Here is a 21363-nt window from a genome sequence, read left to right as displayed (position 1 = left end):
GGAAGCCGGGACGGCGGCCTCACGTGACTCGCGCACGCCGCGCCCCGCGGCCTGGGGGCGTGGCTGCGCTGCTAGGAAAGGGGAGGGGCCTGCGTTCTTCAAGAAAGTGTTAAGCGGAAACTGAGCTGCACGCGCAAAAGTGGTTAAAGCGCTCAATTGATGTTACGTGTTATTTTGCCGCAGTACAGAAACAAGCATTGAGGGAGGCCGTAGAGATCCTTGTGAACAGATGGGTTATGTCCCCTTGTGAACAGATGGGTTATGAACAGGTGGGGGCGGGGGAGGGCTGCCAGATTTAGCAAATAAATACCTGGACCGCAGTTAAGTTTGAATTTTAGATAGAGGACGAATTTATTAGTGTAACCATCCTGTGCGATATCTGGACATAGTGACGCAAAGAAAGTATTCCCTATTTATCTGAAATTCAAGGATAGCGGGCAGTCTCGTATTTTGTCTGGAAAACAAATCCTGAGGTCCCCATGTTTTACGACAAATACTTTTTAAAATGGCAAACTCATTTCGAACATAAACAGGGCAATGTAATTTCCATGGCCTTGGATTAGGCAATGATTTCTTATATGTGACACTAAAAGCGCACGCAAAAAAAAATAAATTGGATTTCAGCAAATGACGGTGTGATTTCACGGCTCTGATTGGATGGGGCAGGTCTTCAGCCCATTGGTCAAACTTCCATCCTAGGAGCTCTCCTATAAGGGCCCACTCAGTGGGTGGCCGCTGGAGCACAGTGCGGTAGGCGGCAACTCGGTCTGTGGATTTTGCCTGGTATGCTGCTTGGATGGGGCCCCTGTAGGCAATGCTGCTGGACTCTGATTATGAATTTGGGTCCGATTAACCACATGGAGCGTTTCCTGGCAGGTATTTTCTTTCTCGGGGTCATCACTTGCACTTGAATGTTCACAGCAGCAGGATTCAAACAGGCAAAAAGTGGAACAGCCCAAACGCCCATCCGCTGGCGAATGGACACACACAACGTGGCCCATCCACACAGGAGAGTGTCGCTCGGTCATGAAAAGAAGGGAAACGGTGACACTCGCCACAACGTGGACAGATCTTGAACACGAGGGTCCGTGAGAGACGCCAGACACGAAAGGCCACACGGGGTGTGATTCCACTTGAGCGAAATGTCCAGAACAGGCACGTCCACAGACAAGAAGTGGGTTCATGGTTGTCAGGGGCTGGGGAGGGGATGGAGGTGACTGCTTTTTAGGGTGATGAAAATGCTCTAAAATTGATTTTGGCGACGGATGCATAACACTGAGAATATATGAAAAGCCCTTTAACCACCTAGGAAGACCAGGTGCTGTAAGCGTAAAAAATAAAAAAAATAAGGGTTCGTAAGCTGACAGGGTCCTTACAATCTGTGAGGTCGACCGAGGGTTGCCTCGCCGAAAAAAAATAAATAAATAAATCGAAATCCATTAGTTAAGCTGACAAGGTCCTTACAATCTGTGAGGTCGACCGTGGGTTGCCTCGCCGAAAAAAAATAAATAAATAAATTGAAATCCATTAGTCGTTCACTGAAAGTGGGCGCATCGCATGGTAGGTGAATTATCTCAATTAAAAAATAGGGTCACGTAAGGAAGGGGGGCTGCTTTCTATAAGGTGTCAGGCTGCTGCTTGCAGGCGATGACGTATGCCATGACACAGGAATGAGGAGATGCAGCTGTGGGAAGGGGTAAGCGGTACGTCTGAGAACAGCGCGGCAGGCAGGGGAGGCGGCGTCCAGCAAGGAGGCTGGGCATAGCTAGCAGAGTCCCAGCTGTGGTGGACGGCCAAGGAAAAGGCTGGAAGGACGTAGCAGAGGGACCAGAACTTGCTGATAAAGGAACTGTGGGGGAGGAGGAGTCCACTCCTGGGACATCCACCCTCGGGGCCCGGGCACCTCAGAACTGCCCGGAGCCCTGGGGCCATCGGGCTTGACAAGGCCACGGGGCTGCACAGAGCAGAGTCGAGAGCTACGTGCAGAATGATGGAGGAAGACAGCCAGCTGGCTTCGGTGGCCCTCCAGCCCGGGTGGGTGGATTTCCTCAGTCCTGTACCCACGGTCCTCTCTGGGCTGGGCTCAGGACAGATCTCGTGGGAAATAGCCTTCGCCTTTGTTTGCAAAGTGAAGCTGGCCTCCTGAAGACCCAGTTTTCTGGTCTCCTCCCTGGAAACCTGCCCTGTCCCCTCCCTGTCCCCAGATCCCCGCTCTGCACAGTCCCGGTCCCACCGTAGGGCAAGAGGATCCGGATCCCTCTGGCTTCCAGGACCGAGTGTCGAGGGTGGCCAGACTTAGCACATCAAAAACGCAGGACACCCAGTGAAACTTGAATTTCAAATTTTCTTAAATCATGCATGTTTTAGTATAAGTACATGCCACGCAGTATCTGGATGTACACACGCTGGGAAAAAAAAAACCCAAAAAGATCAGTTGTACATCTGAAACTCAAATCTAACTGGGCGTCCTGTATTCCGTCCAGCGTCTCTGACCCAGGTGACAGCAGCCTGCCCAGCACCCTTCATTTCGCCCATGGCCCTGTCACTCTGGCCTCGTGTCCATCCCTGCTCCTTGCTGCCCTCAGCATTCCCACGCCGCCCCTTCGCCCCTTCGCGTGTGAGGGCTTGTGCAGGTGCCATCTGTCTGCAGCGGGAAGGGGGTGGGGGAGCCCTGTTTGGCTGTCCTGGACCTGCCCCCGCCGCGCCAGCGCTGTCTCTGAGACGGGCCTGGACCTCTTCCTCAGACAGGATTCCCCACCAGCTTTGCTCCGGACAGCAGATGGGTCTCCCTGGTTATAGCCACGTTAAGAAGGCTTGAGCCTTTCCCTCCCCTTCCAGTAAAAGCTAAGCCCCACCCCCCACTCGGCCAGCTGCCCCCGGCCCTGGCCCGGCTGTGCCTGTCGCCGTCCTGCCCTGCCCAGGTCACTGCCTGGCTTCTCGCCCGTGGCACTGGCTGCCTCCTGGCAAAGGCCTCTCCCAGCCTCCTTGTCTCAAGTGTGCCAGCCACCGTCCCATCGTGGGGTGTTGGCTTTGGCTTGTTTGCTTTCTCCTTTTTCTTGTGGAAATTTGCCAGCTCAGAGACAGGGTGGGGGTGGGGAGAAGGGGCTAGTTCATTCTCCTCCCATGCCCCCATTCCCCCCATCCCCTCATCCCCCCCATCCTGAAGGGCTGCAGCTTGACTGCCCCGGGCACTTTTCCGACAGGCTGGAGCTCTGAAATCCAGCCCCTCTCCAGGCTGTGACTGACTGCGGGGTGTGGGTTTTACCCTCAGGGTGCAGGAGGAAATTTAGGTTGCTCTGAGCCACCAGTTGGTGCTGCTTCGTTCCAGCCACCTGGGGACCGTCACTCAGTGGCAGGGTCGTACTCGCCTTGCTATCTGTCCCCTGAAACCTTCAGAGACCAGAGCACGACCCCCTCAGCCGAGGGTGCTGGCTGGGTTGTTCCCTCTGACATTTTCGGAAGGTCAGCGGGGCGGCGCTCTGAGTCCTCAGGCTGGACCTTCTTGCCAGCCTGGAGGGGAGACGCATAGCATCTCCTTCCAGCCGATGGCTTGTCCTGTCCCTTTAAGCGCCCCCACCAGGCCTCCTACTCACCTGGGCGTGGGGTGGGGACCTGCCTGGGCCAGGGACGGACAGCTGAGAAGGCGAGATAAGCTCCTCCCTAGTGCCCCGGCCCTCCAAACCCTGGTCTGGCCTCCACTGATCTCTGTCCACGTGGAGCCACGCCAGGACCCTGCCCAGGGGTCAGGGAGTCCAGACCAGGCGCGTCCACAGACGGGAAGTGGGTGAGTGGGTGTCAGGGGCTGGGGAAAAGGCGGGGGTGACTGCTGGTGGGGACGGGGTTTCTTTCTGGGGTGACAGAAGGTTCTGGAACTGAATGGAGGTGGTGGGCGCACGACACTGTGAATGCACTAAAATCACTTTAAATGGGTGAAGGATACAGTCTGTGCCCAGGGCAGGCCGCCCCAAGACGTCCCACCGTGGCGCACTGATCCTTTTGAGTTACAGTTACTCAAGAAACTGCCCGTGCCAGAGGAAAAGCTTGACCTCTCTGCCCCGCTCCAGCAAGAGACGGAGCCCCCCCTCCCCCCAGAGCCGAGAGCCCTCAAGAGGAGGGTAGGGGCCATTCTCCTCCCCGACGATTCACCGAGAACTTCATCACGATTGTAAAAAGGTTTTTGAAACGTGCAGGAGAAATTGGAATCGGGGTGGGATTCCCAGTGCCCTCGGTGAAGGCCGCACGGGGCGATGGTGTGTGTCGGGGGGTGTCCCTCCCGGGACTGGAGGCCAACGAGACAGTGCAGGGCGGAGGGTCCAGAACTCACTTCCAAAGGCCTCGGCCCCCAACTGTGCTACATGGCCGCGCAGGCGGACGTGGCAAAAACGGAAACCGGTCCAGAGGCAGGACACACACTGTCGTCGGCATCGCCTTCCGGCTTCTCTCCCACGAAAGGTGCGGAAGCCAAGGTCTCGGTGGATGGCCCCCACTTCAGGCGCCAGTCAAGTCCAGGTCGTCACCAACTGGCTGCAAGTTGGAGGCCCCCACGACCCCCATCTTGGTTTTGACCGATTTGCTGGAGCAGCTCACAAGCTCGGGGAAGGGCTGAGTCGCAGGCACCGGCGTGTTACAAAGGGCGCGAAGGACATGTGGGTAGATGACGAGGTGCACAGGGTGAGTGAGGTGCAGAGGGGTCCCGGGTGCAGGCGCGTCTATCCCTGCGGACCCGGGGTGCGACTTTGCGTGGAGCCCCTTCCTGCCCAGAGGCCGGTCGCAGCCTCCTGACCCCCGAGTCTTCCTGGCTGTCAGCCCCATCCCCGGGGGCTTTCCAGAAGTCACCTCCTAACCCAAACCTGTGTGGTCGAGGGGGCCTGTGCCAGGAATGGGGTGGAACCCAGACAGGGATTTCGGATTGCGTCACAGTGTCATGGTTGGGTTGGTCAAATGTCTCCAGGCGGACATGACCTGAGTGTGTGCTGTGCACACCGGTGATGCCTTGGTAGAAAGTAAAACGCGAAAAATGCACAACCCCCGCCCCAAACCTCAGTCCTGGGGTGGGTTATCCGGTCGTGAGAAAACAGATCTCCACCGAAACAAAGAAAGTCTTTCAAACCATCACAGCCCAGCGTGGCCTAAGAGATAAGACGACTGAATGTCACCTGGGGTCCCGGATGGGGTCCAGGGACAGAAAAGGGACATTCGTGGGAACCGAGGAAAGTGTGAGTGAAGTGTGCACTTCGGTTCATCACGGTGCCTCGCTATCGGTTCGCTGATGGAGACGGCGCGTACCCCTCGCTCACGCACATGCCCGCGGGGGTGGGTGTGGGGCCATGGCTTGCCCGGCCACTCCTCTGCACATCTGCAACTCGGAAACGGTTCTAAAAAGTGAGGTCTAGTCAAACAGATAGATAAGACCTGTCCAGCAAGTCACCAAACAGAAAAAGAAAAAAGAAAGAAGAAACGTAAAGAAAAAGAGAGAGAGTCTGCATCCCCCCCTCCCGCCCCGCCCGGCTGTGTGTCTGTGCCCCTCCTCCGGCTCCCTCTAGTCACTGAGGAAGGAAAGGGGCTCCTTTTGTATCCCGAAGCTTCGCAGAGGCCTGGGGTTTAGTTAAGTGCTCGGGGAATATGACCACTTTTTGTATCGGAGGAAAGAAAAACACTTGCCTTTTGCGGCAAGCCCCACGCCGGGGCTGGTGGAGCAGCACAGAGTCACCCACAGGCGTGAGGTGACAGAAAAAACAGGGCCAGCAACTGGCTGAGAGGAAGCGGGAGGGAGCGCAGGGCGGGGGCCGGGGGCTGGTGGCCGGGGGGCGGGCCTGTTCCCTGGACGGTCCCCAGCCCTGTGGATACAACGTTTCCTTTTGATAAAACCTTGGGACGAAGATGTCAGATGCACGACCGTTGCCTCCTGAGGAAATGGGGCGGGTGGGGGACTGTCTTGGCCAGTGTCTTTGCCCAGGGCGAACTTTTGTCTCTTTATTTCTCATGGACGGTAAGAACTGCAAAAGCTGAATTTAAGGTGGGACTTCGCCAATGTGACACCAGCCACGTGCCCGGGGCAGCAGAGACCCCGGCCCACTCGGGCCTCGGATACGGCCAAAAGGAGTGAGGAGGGACCCCCCCTACCCTGCTTACTGTCCTGCCTTTGCAAACGGGGGGGACAGAGACACAGAGGCCGATCAGCCGGGGCTTAGGGCGGGCGTGGGGGCAGCGACAGGCAAAGGGCTGTGGCTCTTTTCGGGGTGATGAAGATGTCCTAAAGTTGACTGTGTCGGTGGCCGTGCGTCTGTGAATTTGCCCAGGCCCCTCAACTGCACTGTAAGTGGGTGACGTGGGTGCTACGTGCATCCTGTCTCAACAGAAGCACGGGTGCCAGGGGCTCAGGAAGGGAACGGGGAGAGACGCTAACAGGCACAGACAGGGCCCCGTTTGGGGGTGATGAGAATGTTCTGGAACTAGAGAGTGGTGGCGGTTGCACAATGTTGTGAATGTACTAAAAACGGCAGAATCGTGAGCTTTTACGGGGTGAATCGCCTGGCGTGCGCTCTGCCTCGCACTGTGAAGATGTCGCCGGCACAGTAATAGAAGGGAGGTTCTGGGTGTCTGCGTAGTGACCCCCGCCCCGTCCACCAACACCTTGCCACTCTTTCTCCAAGCTCCTGCTGCCGGCCCCCGGTGCTGGCCGATGCCGCCCCCTGCCGGCCCCTGGAGCCACTCCTGGGAGAAGCCCACCGCGCCTGCCCCCCCAGGCCAGACTCCCCCCAGTAGCCTCAGAAGTGCAAGCTCCTCGCACAGCCAGCCAGAGTCCAGGCGGGACTCCTAGGTCTTTACACCATGGTTTATTGATCCCCCGCGCTGTGGCCCATCCCCTCTTGGCCCCTCCCCACAATCCTTCAGGGGGTGGGGGTCCCGGAGCAAGGCAGTCAGGGTGATCCTAGAGCTTCCGGCGTGAGGCGGGCAGGCCAGCGCCTGATGGTCTTCTTGATCCAGGACACGTAGGGGGCCACAGCGGTGGCCACGGGAGGCTTGAAGATGTTGGTGCAGGATGTAGAGCTGAAGGACAGGACTCCGGCCAGGTGGCCTTTGTCGCACACCAGGGGCCCGCCCGAGTCCCCCTGCCGGCCGGAGGAAAGCAGGTCACCTCTGCCCACTGGAGGGGCCCGACGACCCCGCTGGCTGCCCCCGGCCCCGCTGGTCCGCATCTCCCTCCTGCCATTTCCTTCCTGCTGGACCCTTCACTCCTATCCCGCCCGGGGCCCTGGCAAGCACGCGTCCGTGTCACCACCATCTTTGGAGCTGGAGCTCAAACGTGTGCTGCTCCCTGACTGTGTGACTGAGGGCGAGTCGCTCAACCTCTCTGCGCCTCCGTCTCTGCGTCTGAGAACGGGCGAGGGGCCGGGTCGGCCCTGGCCAAAGGCTGCCACCCTCCCCGCCCTCCCCGCACCCTGCCCCGCCCGCCCCGCCTCACCTTGCAGGGGGCCTGGTTCTTGGCCTCGGCCGCCAGGCAGACCATGCCGGGCGCGATGTCACCGTGCCAGAAGCGACTGTTGTTGCACATCCGGGTGTCCAGCACACGCACGTCCAGCTCCCGCAGCACTCTGGCCAGCTTGCCGCCTTGCTGTGTCAGCCCCCAGCCGGCCACACTGCACCGCGCCCCCACGGCCACGGCCTGGCGCCCTCGGGGCAAGGCCAGGGCCTGGATGGTCCTGCTGCGCCTCACCTTCCCGTCCAGCTACAGGAGACAGGAGGGGCCGGGTGGGAGGGGCCGCGGGGAGGGCGGCCTGGCCACGGGGTCACCTGCCTCCCGCCCCCCGCCCGCACCTGAAGCAGCGCCAGGTCGTTCTCCAAGTGGGGGGCCGGCTTGTACTCGGGGTGCAGGATGGCCGCCCTGGCTCGGAAGGTGAGGCCGGGGTCTCTGAGAGCGTGGAGCCCCAGCACCAGCCTCAGCTGCTGGGTCCTGGGGGTGACGGGATCAGGGTGTGAGCTGTGGTCTTCCAGGCCGGACCCTGCCCCGCTCCTTCTCACCCTGTCCCCACTCTCCTCCCCCAGGAAACTGCCTGCTCCCAGGACTGCCCCAGGCTCCAGTTTGGTCCTGGCCAGGGGCGGGGCGTGTGTCCGAAATGCAGACCCCGGGCCTGAGACTCGTCTTGGCGGGCTCCCGCCGCAGCCAGTGCCTACGCAATGCCGCGGTGGTTCAATCTGCGGCTGGCACGTGGGCGAGGCTGGGCCCGTCGAGACCGAGCCTTAGAACTTTGCCCGAACTACAGACAAACAAGCTCTTCCCACAGGAGCTGAGGGGGCCCGTCCTGGCCACCACGTGAGAACCTGACAATGCGGCCAAGGGACACAGCGGCAGAGCCGAGAGACAGGCAGGCTCCCGGCCGCCTCGTGCGAGCAGCTGGATCAAGCTGTGCCTGAAGCCCGACGTCCCACTAGACGTCTCAGTTCCCTGAGCCAACAGATCCCCTTGGTTCAGTCAGCGGGTCTGGTCTGGGCTCTTCGTCACTGCCGACTTGGAGGTTGGGTGGAGCTGGCACAGGTCTACTTGGCGGCTTCCCGAGTCGGTTCTGCCGCCCTGTGGGCCAGCTCCACACCTGTGGCCACAGCGGGAGACCCATCCCTGGGCGTCGCGAGAGGCCCAGCTCCATCCAGCTGGAAGGCCCTTTGTCATAGCAAGTGCAGCCTCCCCGGGAATCCCTCCCCGGGCCTAATGTCACATATGTCACATAGGCTTGCCTCAGCGACCACAGGGTGCAGGAGGGGGCCGCCCGTGATCCACGGCTGCTTCAGTCTTTCTGGACCCACCCCTGGGTGAGAATGGGGGACTGTGGGGTAGATTCGCGGATGCCTGGGGTGACGGGGGGGCAGGGGAGGGTCACTCACTGCTGGGCCACACAGTGGGCAGCTGTCAACACCCACTGTGGGTGCACAAGGACACCTCCACACAGGTGGGATCCGGCTTTACGCAGCGAGACCATGTACGGGCGGGAGTAGGGGGCAGCCTCATGCCCCCCAATGATGTGGGTCTCAAATGTGTCGCCTCCTGGGGAGAGGGACAGAGAGCCAGGTTAGGGCTGGGTGCCCCACCCCCACCCTGACCCTGCCACCCCAGTCTGGGGCCTGGACCCTCACGTTTACTGCCCTAAGACGTCCAGGTCGACGGTGGGGCCATCCTGGACCTCCTCGCCCTTCAGCCCCACATCCTGGTCACCAGTAGGTGACCCGCCCTCCCCCCGCCCGGGCACCACGGCACAGCCCCTATGCAGTGAGAGGAGCTGCTCCAAGTGGAGAAACGGGGCCCCGCGCCCCCCGGCGGGGTGTAAAGTGGGACGGCCACCGTGGAAGCAGCCGGCGGCTCCCCCGAGCAGTAAAAACACACCTCCAGACAAGAAGCTCGCACGCATGCGCTCGGCGGAGGTCACCGAACGTCCATCAGCCGATGGTGGACACGCGTGTGGCCGCCCACGCGCTGGAGGATCGCTGGGCCGTGAGAAGGGGGGCAGGCGCTGACACTCACCACGGTGTGGACGGACCCCGAACACCCGGCGCCCAGTGAGAGCCGCCCACATGGGCCATGCGGGATGGCGGGGGACTCCACGCACGTGGCACGTCCACAGACAGGAAGTGGGTTGGCAGTTGTCAGGAAACTGGGGAGGGGGTTGGGGGTGACTGCTGAGGGGATCGGGGCCGCTTTTAGGGGTGATGGAACATTCTGGAACTAGACAGAGGTGCTGGTTGCATAAAACTCCGAATGTACTGAAAGCCATTGAATTATACACTTTAAAAGGGTGAATGGTATGGCACGTGAATTCTATCTCAGTAAAGATGGTGTAAAGTTTGTTATAAAACCAATCCTAAGTTTAAAAAGGATTGATAAAAAAGTTTTTTAATGTAAATCAAGTCAAAATCTTTTTGTGATTCCCGTGAGTCATGGCTGAAACATCCAAACTCCCCCTGACCCCGGAGGCTCCCATCAGCGAGCCCGCCTCCTTCCCAGGCCCCCTCACTCTCCTCTCCCAGTGGCTCAGGCCTCCCTGCCTTCCCCCCGAAGTGCTGCATCCCCCCAGCAGGGCCGTTCTGGCGGCCTTACCTACCCCACCCGCCCAGCTCTGCCGGGCCTGGCTTCCTCACTGGGTGCCCGCTCAGGAGTCTTCTGCTGGGAGACACCCTCCTCGCCACCCCTGCTCTGTTCCCTTCCTCGCGCTCGCCCTCCCTGACACGTTGGCACACACGGACGTGCTCACTGGTCCCCCAGGGCAGCCTGGGCCTGTGCTCAGTAAATATGGGGGGCGGCGGTGGATGGAAGGATGACAGGTAGATGATGGATGATGGATGATAGATGGATAATGGGTAGATGAGAGGTGAATGAATGATGGATGGAAGGAAGAAAGAGAAAAGAGGATGGGTGGGTGGTTGGATACCTATCCCCCTGGGTCCCCAGTTCGTCACGGAGCCATCTCACTCGGTCTGGCTGGAAATCTGGGGTGCCTGTCACCCCATCACTTTCCATCGCACACTCTCAGGCAGCCAGTCCTGGCCAAGCGCAGATGGTTTGGGGGGCAGCCAACAGGGGCTCAGATTCTAGCTGTGTCCCCCAGGGGTGGCCCTGGGCAGGCCGCCGCATTCGTGGGGTGTGGTTTCCTGTGGTGCACCCGGGGTTTTGTACATATGTTTGTAGGGACTCTGCGGCCGGGTGCTGCTGGGAGCCAACGTCCTCCATCTGCCCCACAGGGGACCTTCGTGAATCCTCCCTGATGACTGTCAGCTTCCCCAGGTCATCAAGGTGACCGCGCCAGGAAGAACACGTGAGCCTCCGTGGCTCCTGGGGAAAATGCACAACCTAAACCCAGTCTCGGGGACGCAGCAGACAGGCCCACGCGTGTCACAAATGCCAGAGTCACGAGACCCAGAGGGAGAGGGAGACTAGGCAGATGACCACGTGCTCCCTGCCAGGCTCGTCCCCACAGAGGACGCCGTGGGGACAGCAGCGAGCTTTGAATGAGGCCTAGATAGGCACCCGACGCCGCCCAGTCCTGCTGGGGTTGGCGGGAACGCCCTTGTCCGCAGGCCTGAGGGGCAGAGCCCTGTAGCTTAGTCCCCAGTGGCCCGGCAAAAATAACGTGTGTCTACGTTTTGCACACACACGGGGGAGAGGCGACGAGGCAGCTGAGGCAGAATGTTGACAACTGGGAAAAAATCTGTAGGATTCCCGTGACTTCTCTGTAAGATCCGATGACGCCAAAGCGAAAAAGACCTAAGGCGTCTGTCCTGCAGTAACCGTCCCTCTGGCCCAGTCCCTCTGCCCGGCCTCGGCTCCTCGGAGCGGCCGACGTCTCCTGCTCCGAAACCCACCCTGGACGCTAGGTGCCAGGCCCGCGGCTCCGTCCCCACTCACCTGCCCACAGGACCCCGGGGGCCACCAGCAGCCACAGCAGAGACAAAGGGACCTCCATGGCACTGCGGGACTCGGAGCGGGTGCCTCCTGGGCCTCTCCGGCCCCTTCCTATGGGGAAGTGACTTTCACAGCCTCGTGCCCCGCAGCACACGCTGTGGCCGATTTCTTCAGGGCGTCTCAGAAAGTGCTTTTAGAAGGTGCTGCCTCTGTGCAGGCAAAACCACAGAAACTCCTCCTCTGACACCCCTGTTGTGCAACCCCCACAGCACACCCGGCCTCGGGGGGGTTTTTGGTGTGGTTTCAACGTGATGGTTGTCTTCACCCCATTTTTCTCATCGTTGCAACGCGCCATAAACTTTACCGCTCTAACCATTTGGGAGGGCACAGCTCGGCGGCCTTAGGCACACTCACGTCGCGCGGCCGTCCCCAGCGTCCACCTCCAGGACGTCCTCATCGTCCCACACTGACACTCTGTCCCTGTTACACACTCGCTCCCCAGCCCCAGCCCGTCACCCACCACCTACTCCCTGTGTCTGTGAATCTGACTCCTCTGGGGACCTCCTGGGAGTGGGATCGCACAGGACGTGTCCTTCTGTGTCTGGCTTATGTCACCGAGCACGGTGTCCTCAGGGCCCACCCACGTTGAGCAGGTGCCCGTCCTTTCCAGGGCTGAGTACCCGTCCAGTGTGTGTACAGACCTCACCGTGCTCTCCGAGCCCATTGAGGACGCTGCGGCCGTTGCTGGCCTCTGGTCATTGCAACTGAAGGCGGTACCAAAGTGCTGGGGACGAGGAGGAGCCCACAAACCCGAGGCTCAGCTGCGTGCGGTGCCAGCTGGACCACCGAGGTCTGCCTTGGGCTCCCACTCCTCAGCCCTCCCCCCATGTGACCCAGATCTGCCAGTCAGTGTTCTGTGCCCTGGCTGCAGGGTGGCCCTGAGGGTGACTGGAACTGCCAGCTGGACCACCGAGGTCTGCCTTGGGCTCCCCGGAGCTCCGGCCTCCCCCTCCAGGCCCACTCCTCAGCCCTCCCCCACCATGTGACCCAGATCTGCCAGTCGGTGTTCTGTGTCCTGGCTGCAGGGTGGCCCTGGGGGTGACTGGAATCTTTCAGAAACAGCCCTCACTCTGTCTCTGCTGGACTCAGAGGAATGTCTGCCTGGGGATGGCCCCAGGGTGACAGGGACCCACCTGAGGAGGCCCACACGGAGCAAGCTGAGCTTGCTGCTGTAACAAGTCACCATTCAGGGCCTGATGCCACACAAACATCCTCTCAGTTCTGGAGGCCAGAGCAGTCAGAGGGCCTCGTCGGGCGAGCCCCAGGTGTGAGCAGGGCCGGTTGCCCAGAGGGTCTGGGGAGGGGCTGTTCCCTCCCCAGGGAAGGAACATGGACACCTTTGGGGCTGCTATTCTGCTGACCACAGGTCGAAGAGATAGAGTCCCAACAGAACCAGTGCCTGGATCCAGCTGTGCCTGAAACCCCCACTTCGTCAGTCACAGAAACCAGCGTAATTCCTTTCGCTCGAGTCAGTCTGAGCTGGGCATTCTGTCCTCGGCTACTGAAAGGGTCATGACAGATAAAGAAGAGGGGGCCGATGGGCCGGCCCAGGGGCCGGGGCTCTGGACGAGAGCTCCTGCTCATTCTCTCGCCCGATGGCATCGGGCACATGAGGCTCTGGGGTTCTGTCTCCACCCAGTAGGGTGTGTGAGGCTGGGGTGACTGTCAGCTTCCGGTTGTGGCGGCTCCAGTGCCGACAGAAGCCCCCATTCTGGGGTGCGAACGGCTCAGGTACGATACAGCACGGCTGCAGAACAGCCTCGCCAGCTTGGCCTGGGAGAGGTGGCCCAGAGTCACAGCTCGGCCACAGCAAAGCAGCTCTGCTCAGCCCCAGCATGAGAAGACACCTCCAGCTGAAAGTGAAAGTGCCCAGCGGGCCAGGGAGGCCGACTCGCAGAGAGAAGTCCCCATCCCTGGTCCCCGACTGGTCCTTCTATGCAAATGAGGGCTCCCAGTCCTCACAAGTCTGATTGTTGCAAAGGCACACGGATGAGTTAAAATGAAGCCGCTCCAATTGGTCAGTGAAGATGCAAATGAGTATAGCTGTGCATCTCTGGTTGGACAGGTTGAATTTTGGTCCTAGGAGCTCACCTATAAGGGGCCACCGGGGGGCTGGCAGCCCAGTCTGTGGCTTTTCCCTGGCGTGCACCTTGGGTGAGAGGCTCTTGCAGGCAATGGCTGCTGGCTCTGGCTATGAATTTGGCCCAGTTAACCACCAGGAGTCCGTTTTAGCAGGTACCTACTTCGCGGGGTCAACGAGTTTAACGAGTATTTATGGAGCGTGTTCATGGGTCCAATCTTGTTTAATCCTAACGGTCCCAGGAGCTGGGCTCCATTAGCGTCAGGGTGGTCAGATCTAGTAACTGAAAATAGAGAGTGCCTCGTTAAATTTGAATTTCGAGTAGACAGAATTTTTTTTTTTTGCAGAAACTGTGTGGAAACTACTTATAGTAGAAACGACTGGCTGTGCACCCGAAATCCTGACCTGACTGGCAACTCTGATCTTTGGCCCGTTTTGCAGCTTAGGACAGGTTCCGAGAGGGGAAACCACTCGTCCTTGGCTAGGACGGGATGGGACTGGAACCCGGATTCTCAGACACCGCTGCCCCGGGAGGTGGGCCGTGTCTCCTCCTCCTTGGATCTGGGCAGGCTCTGGCCCGTCTCCCCCAGCCTCGTGCACCGTGTCACTGCTGAGGCTGGTCGGACACGGCCGTGCTCCCGGGTCCCTCACCTTGGAGCCTGTGCCACCATGCGTGAGCACCGAGTCTGGCCTCAGTGTCACCCCACCCCGGCGCCCAGCGTGAGGGCGCCTCCAGGAGGCCCTAGGCCCCAAGGTCCAAGTCACCTAGACGGTGAAGGGGGCAGCTGCTCGGTTCCGGGCCACAGAAGCTGAGCACGACGGTGGCTGCGCCGTTGCCCAGTTCAGGAGGCCCGTTCTGCAGCAGCAGCGGTGTGGGAGGAGGGCAGGGGCCGGCCGAGGGAGACCAGCTCGAGGTGGGGCCCGGGCCCCAGTCCGACTGGGACAGAGGTTGGCCGACTTGCCTCCGCGTGGCGGGCGCTCGCGGGACGGCCGGGCCCTGGAGCTGCGCTCCGCAGCAGCCCGGCGGGGGGCAGAGGGGCCGCGGGAGGTCGGGGGGTCCTGGGTCCTGACTCCAGGGTCTCCCACTGCCACACCCAAGGCTGCCAGCCACTTGCGGGGCTCACAGAAAATGCGGCCCCGGGAGGGAGAGCACTTTACACCACGGTGACACTTGCCGCGGCCACCTCTAGGTGCAGAGGCTGATGGCCTGGACTCGGTGTCTGCACAGTGCTTGGAGGGGCACACACCATGGCCCCATGCAGGGGTCCAGGGACGGCTGTGGACGCTCTGAGGGCTGGGTGGCCGGTCACGCACAGCAGGGCTCAGAGTGACCGAGGCCGGGAAGGAGGGGTACAGGTGTGGCTGCCGCAGAGGCCGGACGGCGCTCAAACCCACCGGGGACGCAGGCCGCGGGGCTGGGGACGGCGAAGGGTGTGTCCGCCCAGAGTGGCCCCTCGGTGGCCCCACGCCGCCTACCAGCCGGGGTAAGCGAAGCCAGAAATGACGACGACTGGGTGAAACCGTCCACGTTTTAATGTAGGAAAATCATTCATGTTAGAAAACAAACAAAACCGTGAGGCCCCCTTGGGGAAGCCGGCCGGCAGGCGCCCCGAGCGGCGCGAGCCCAGGCGCACAGGCCACGTGGGTGGGACGGGGCCCCGGGTGCGCCTGTCCCCCACCTGCGCAGGGGCATCCGGGCTCCAGCCGCAGCGACAGGTCAGGCCGGGGTCACCGAGGCCTTCGTCCCGGTGACGCCATCCGGCCCCGAATCCGGCCTGCAGAAATGAAGCCAGAGGCCCGAGTGACACCAGGGACACGCCGGGGGCGGCACCCGCAGGAGGGCTGGGGACTGGGGGCCGTGGGGCACGCCTCAGCCTCGGCAGAGCACCCCTGGCGGCCAGGCCTGGCCCGGCCCCGCCGCCCGGCCCCCGAGGTCCTCTGGGGAGGCCAAAGACAGGCTGCCTCTCTGGCTTCTCGCAAAGTCGTTTTATTTAGATTCCAAACAAACCAAAGCAGAGAGAAGGGGCGGCCGCCAAGGGAGTCCGTCGTCTCGCGAGCCGGGGGACCCCGGGTCTCTGGCTCCAGCTAGCGGGGCTGCACACGGGGCCGGTCCGGGTCCTTAGGCCACCGCGGCCCCAGGCGCACGTGCTGGGCGCCCAGTACAGGTGGCGCCCCTGCTCGGGGGCAGAGGACAACCCAGAGCAGACGCGGGAGGGGGGAAGCCAGACCCCGGAGCCGGCGCAGGCTGCGGCCGCCTCCCCGTGCCCAGAGCCCACACAGCGGCGAGGTAAAATCTGTGCGTTTATTTGGCGGGGACGCGGTGTCAGGACTCCTCGGTGCCAGAGTCGTCCTCGTCGTCCCCGAAGCAGCTGTCGGCCTCGGCCTCGGCCTCGCCGTCCTCGTAGTAGTCGTCGTAGAAGAGGTCCGAGCCCTCGTCGGGGGCCGGGGCCTTGGTCTTCACGCAGTACTCGGCCAGCGTGGTGGGCACCTTCACGCCGTCCCGCTCCGCATCCACCTTGGTCCCCAGGACCTGCTTCCTGGGGGGAGACGGGGCGGGGCGTCAGAACCCTCAGCCGGCACCTCTGGGAGGCAGGGGTGACCGGCCACAGGGGACCCCGCGGCCGCACTGCCTGCAGACCACACGTCTGACCGGAGAGCACGCGGGAGGGCCTGGCCCCGGGGCCACGGGCTCACCCAGAAGGCGCGGACGGGCACGTGCCATGTGTGAGGTCACTGTGAGGGGGACCACTGCCGTGCCGGGGTGGGGGCACCCCACGGGGCAGGCGCCTGGCTGCCGGACGCCCTAGTCCCAGCGCGAAGCACATCTGAAACTGGAGCTCGTGGGACCGGCCTGTAGCAGGGGAGGCTCGCGGCCCCTGGGGCCCCGCGGGTCACGTGGGGACACTGCCGGTGGAGCGACGGGCAGCAGCAGCCACCACAGCTCCCACGGGAGACCACGTGAGCCGCCCACAGGGAGTCACAGGGACAAAAATAGTCTGGCTTCCATTTCAGAGCCACGTGGGAGGCCAGGAGGCACTGGCGGAGGCGGCCGCGTGGGCAGGACCCCTGGAGGTGCCACGCCGGCACCCACTCTGCGACTCACGACCCTGAACGTCATGCCAGCGACAGAGGACGCTGGCAGAGCGGGAGGGGTCCGCCCAGCACCTCTGGGGACGGCTGGTGGGGGCTGGCGTGGCTGCGTCTGTCACCTCCGTCTGTGAGCCCCACACACAGGGAGCGCCCAGCCCTGGGCCTGCTGTGGCAGGCGGCAGAGGACGCAGAGGTCGGAGGCATCCCTGTGCACTCGCGGGTCCCCTGGGCGCCACGTGTGTGTCAAAGTCACTTAGAAACCCCCCGTGACCCGCCGCAGGCTCACTCGCAGTAGCGGCCCTGCCGAGGCGGCCGACGGTTCACCTGGGCGTCACCAGGAAGGGCCCGCCCCGGCCCCGGCCCCGTGGGCACGCTTGCACACGTGTCGAGACGGGGCTGGTCGAACGGCAGGACAGCGTGACATGAGGGCGACGCACGACGCACACGGCCTTCGGTGTCTTCACTGTGCACCGGTGGTGAGGTGGCCGCATCAACGCACAAAGCTCACCAAACGAGCCCAGACGGGGTGAGCGTCACTGCACGTGTCCCCGGACCGAACCTGACCGAAAGCCGGTTCCCAGGTGGCACGTGTGGGTCCCCACCCTCCGGACAAGGGCGGCGGCGACCGCCAGCTGCCGGCATCGCCCATGCCTGGGGGCCGTGGGCCACCTGCTCCCGCGTGGCTTCCGCAGCTTCACCTGCATCAGCTGTGCCCACGGTAAGCTCGGACTGCGTGCCCCGTCGCCCCCAGAGGCTCCCCTGGTGCCTCTTAAATCCCACGTCCCCGACAGCCACAGGCGCTTCCTAGATGCCAGCGTCTACCTGGCGTCCTTCACGCCACCTGGCGCCTGGAGAGGCGGCCGCGTGGGGATGCGCACAACGGGCCACGGCCTGCTCGCCCGCACCTGCTGAGCACGCTGGGCCTTTGCCCGTGTTTGGCAACTGGACGCGGCTCCGCACGCGTGTGTGGATGCTCGTGCGGGCACCCAGGCCTGGAGCGGCTGGGTCGCGGGGCAAGGCCCTAGCTTCTCACTTACTGTTCTAATTAAAGGAGATGACAAACTGAATACGTACTTGGGAAAAACCTAATGAAGGGCTGTGGGTCACGAGACAAACCAGAACACCACACGATGAAAAGTGACAATGGACAATGGACACAGTGGCTCCCAGAAGAGACAAAACAAGGCGGAAAGAACAGGCCGGCAGCCCGGGGCCTGAGACGGGGTTCGGCCGCCCCTCGGCACCTGCGCCAGGACACCGTGCCGTCTCTGCAGGATGCCTGCCCGTGCGCGCGTGACGGGGGACACCTGGGACAGGGGAGGGTGGCTCTGGCAAACCCTCGGTGACACGTCGCTTTTACGACCAGGAGAAACCATTCGGGATGGTTTTTCTGCCTTTGGAAACGGAATCCAAGTTTCAAACTTACAAACGCAAGGGACACGGCAGGAAGTCGTCAGGCGGGACAGGTAAAGCGTCACAGGGCACCAGCCTCGGTAACGGGACAGGAGCGCACCCGGCCACGCGCCACGCGGCACCGAAGGCACATCACAGGCTCGCGGTGTCCCAGGACCCCTGCTGTCCTCGAAGGCCTGCCCGGGAGGGCGGGGGCTGCGGGACACCTGGGTGTCTGTCCTCTGCCACACCGTTAAGCCTGTGTGTGACACGGCCACACGCGCACGACACGGCACACCCAGGCACCCCACGTGAGACGGACGCGTGAGACGACGGTATTTAAGAGAACACGGACGCGTGAGACAACGGTATTTAAGAGAACAAGGAGAGAAAGGCAAACGCCCCGGTCTGTAGACGGCAACAGGAGAGACCGGGAGGAGAGGGCCGGCGGGCTGGGTGTGGGCCCGGCCGGACCCCGCGCGGCGCCGCGGCCCCTGCTCACCGGATGATGTCCGTGTACTCCCGGTCCTTCCCTTTGCTCTCTTTCCACTTCCTGTACATCACGGAGGCGTCCACGTTGGCCGGGGAGAAGGTGTTGGGCTCGTTGAGGAGGGAGATGACGCTCAGGAGGATGGTCCTGCGGGACGGGGTCAGCGGTGGGGCCGACGCTGCCACAGGAGCCGCAGGCCAAGCGCGGCCCCCGGCTGCCCTTGGCCGGAGGGCGCCCGGAGTCCCCGCTCTCTGGCCTCCCCGGGCTGAGAGTCACTGGGGCAGCGTCTGACACCCCTTGAAGCCAGCACCCACCCAGAGGCCCCCCAGGGCCTCAAACACCAAAGTGACATTGTCCGGCCTTCTCCCCCCCGGCCCGACCTGCCTGCTGGCCTCTCCCCACGCACGGTGCCTGCCCGGCGAGGCTGTCCCTCCGCGCCCTGCCATCTTTCACGATGGCCGGGGCTGCTCTGAGGACATGCACGCAAGGATGGGGCTGGGCCGGGGCAGGGCCACAGCAGGGCGGCCCACTCAGGCACGGGGCTCAGTGTGAGCTGAGGGGGGAGAGGCCCCAGGGCCCGCAGCCGTGGACAGCAGAGATGGCAGGACCTTGAGAAAAGGCCCGTTTGGGCACAAGCCTGCCAGAGCACCGCGAGGGGCGTGGGCTCCGAGGGCGGCACAGGTGTCCCCCACATGCCCACGTCTGTGTCCCCAGGGCTGCAGCGGGTCAGCAATGCTGGGACACAGGGCCTGCCGGCGGACCCCTCACCTGACGTTCTGGGTGGGGTTCCACCGTTCCGAGGGCAGCTCCCCGCTCTGGGGGTCGTCTACCGGCGGGTGGAGAATGGAGATGCACACGTCCCCCGTCTGTCCGGGGACAGGAAGGCGGGGTCACTGCCCACCCTGGCGCCCGTCAGGCCGCACCGTGCCCCCTGCCGCCCCCTTACAGAGCGGGGAGGAGCGGGCTCACCTCGTAGATGTTGGGGTGCCACATCTTGGTCAGGAAACGAAAAGCCGGCGGGGAGTAGGGGTAGTCGATGGGGAACTTGAGGCGTGCCTGGGGGGTGGCAGAGAAGCAGGGATCAGCCAGGGCTGCCGCTGCTGTCCCCTCAGCACCACGTGTGGGAGCAAGCCGGCCAGGACAGGCCACCGCTTGGAGACTTCTCTCACAAGCACACGAATGAGAACAGCAGCCTGGGATGGACACCCCCAGCTCAGGAGGGCTGCCCAGGCGGGCGGACGTGTGCTGCGTACTAGTCATGAGGAACACCCCCGCCACCCCCGCCCCTCGCGAGCCTGGGTCCGGTACACAACAGGCTGCCTGGGGCTTCTGGGGGTCGCCTGAGCTGATCGTGGTCCCCACCCTGCTGCTGGGAAGTATGGGTGCCCGCCCAGGGAGCAGTTCTGAGCTTGACTGTGGCCCAGGCCTGTAGGAGGGATCAGGAGGCTGAGCCTGGGCCTGAGCTCAGACCCGCAGACAGCCCCACTGCCTGCGGGGCCCAGGGTGGGCTCAGACCCGCAGACAGCGGGGCCGGGCCCCGTGGGCCTCTGCACGGTGTGGGACGCCCGCCTCAGTGTCCAGCTTGTGGAGAGGATTAAAATCTCGTGGGTTCCCTTGGCAATCCCCGACACCTCTGTGAGCCGGGCCCTGTGGAGATGAGTCAGTGCAGGGTGGACAGGCTCTCTGCCTGCGGGTGTCCATCTTGGGGGGGTCAGAAAAATCATGGGGTAGACAGGGAGCACCTGACCGGGTGACAGGGCTGCACAGGCTCAGCAGGTAAGGGTGTCCCACTACTGAGGCCCAGCCCCAGGCTTCGGGATCCCGGAGGGCCTCGGGCTCCCCTGGTGTGTGGCCGGCGGGGGCCACAGGAACCTCTGTGGGGCAGGGCCACCCAGGCATTTGGAGCCATTCCTTGTTCTTGGGTGAACGTGCCAAAGCCACCAGCCACAGCTGCAGAGCAAGCCTGGAGCCTGAGTTTCAGCACCTCCCTGTGGCCCGAGCCCAGGGCTGGGCTCTGCGTGACGACCCCAGAGACAGTGAGGCCTCCTGAGCAGCGCAGGGGGACAGGCCTCCCTGCCCGAGCATCCGAGTCCCACTGTGTGCCTCGGGCACTGCCGAGCAGAGCGACCCGGGGCTCAGACAGGAAAGCACCTTGCCCCAGGGCATGGGCAAGTGTGCAGGGGAGGGGACCTGGACCCCAGTGGCCCCCCTCAGCACGTTGCGCCACCTGGTGCCCCGCCCAGGCCAAGCCCCCCACAGCCAGTGCAGGAGGAGGCTGGGAAGTGACTGTGGCCCCGGGCACCTCCTGCTCCCCACCCCCGCCCCATCACGCCGGGACCCAGAACCACCCTGGGCCCCATGCTGGCTCCTTTCAGAACAGGCCCTGTGGCAGGTCAGACCCAGGTCCAGCAGCGTCCCCTCCCAGCCCGTTCTTTCCAGGAAAATGGGATTATCCCCCTCAACAGCCTGGGATGCTCTACCCACAATCCCTCGCAACCGCCTAGTGGGCAAAGCCAGACACCCACGTCCTTTCCTCCCAGGCCTGCGAACTCACTTAAGAGTTCTGGCCTCGGGGGTCGGGGGTGGGGGGGCTCCGTTACCCCGCTTCTGAGCAGAGCCCTTATCCTCATAGCCAGCCGCTCCCTGAGGCACACAAAAGAGCTTGGGGAGGAGGCTGGTTACACCCTTCTGTAATCAGCCCCAAATCCGATGGGCAGGCTGGATTCCAGATACAGCACTCAGACCCGGATGCTCATGCTCCCCCTGGCCCACCCCTGCAGCGAGGACTCACCCCCAGCAGACCAGGCAGCACCCTCTGGCCACTGAGCAGGCAAAAACACGGGCCAGAAGTGCACATGGACA

The 21363-nt window shown here is 62.7% G+C and overlaps 2 protein-coding genes across 2 annotated transcripts in view; both read right to left on the bottom strand.

Annotated features, from left to right (window-relative positions):
- Window positions 1–6840: 6840 nt before the first annotated feature.
- GZMM (granzyme M) lies at window positions 6841–12238 on the bottom strand. Its single transcript, XM_006904033.3, has 5 exons — window positions 11393–12238; window positions 8881–9040; window positions 7819–7954; window positions 7466–7729; window positions 6841–7112 (listed from the first exon to the last, which is right to left on the bottom strand). Exons 1-5 carry the CDS (start codon window positions 11448–11450, stop codon window positions 6921–6923), a joined length of 810 nt encoding a protein of 269 aa, XP_006904095.1. The 5' UTR covers window positions 11451–12238; the 3' UTR covers window positions 6841–6920.
- A 2806-nt stretch (window positions 12239–15044) lies between these two features.
- Window positions 15045–21363, bottom strand: part of CDC34 (cell division cycle 34) — a 10010-nt gene continuing 3691 nt past the window's right edge. The window contains exons 3-6 of the mRNA XM_006904162.2: window positions 19471–19557; window positions 19270–19367; window positions 18514–18648; window positions 15045–16066 (exon numbers count right to left, since the gene is read on the bottom strand). Coding sequence (XP_006904224.1) covers window positions 15853–16066; window positions 18514–18648; window positions 19270–19367; window positions 19471–19557 — 534 coding nt within the window. The 3' untranslated portion in view covers window positions 15045–15852. The remainder of the gene's footprint in view (window positions 16067–18513; window positions 18649–19269; window positions 19368–19470; window positions 19558–21363) is intronic.

Source organism: Pteropus alecto, unplaced genomic scaffold, assembly GCF_000325575.1.
Source record: "Pteropus alecto unplaced genomic scaffold, ASM32557v1 scaffold30, whole genome shotgun sequence".
Lineage (NCBI taxonomy): Eukaryota > Metazoa > Chordata > Mammalia > Chiroptera > Pteropodidae > Pteropus > Pteropus alecto.
The sequence above is the reverse complement of the archived record's forward strand: the minus strand, read 5'-3'. Positions and strand labels throughout refer to the sequence as shown.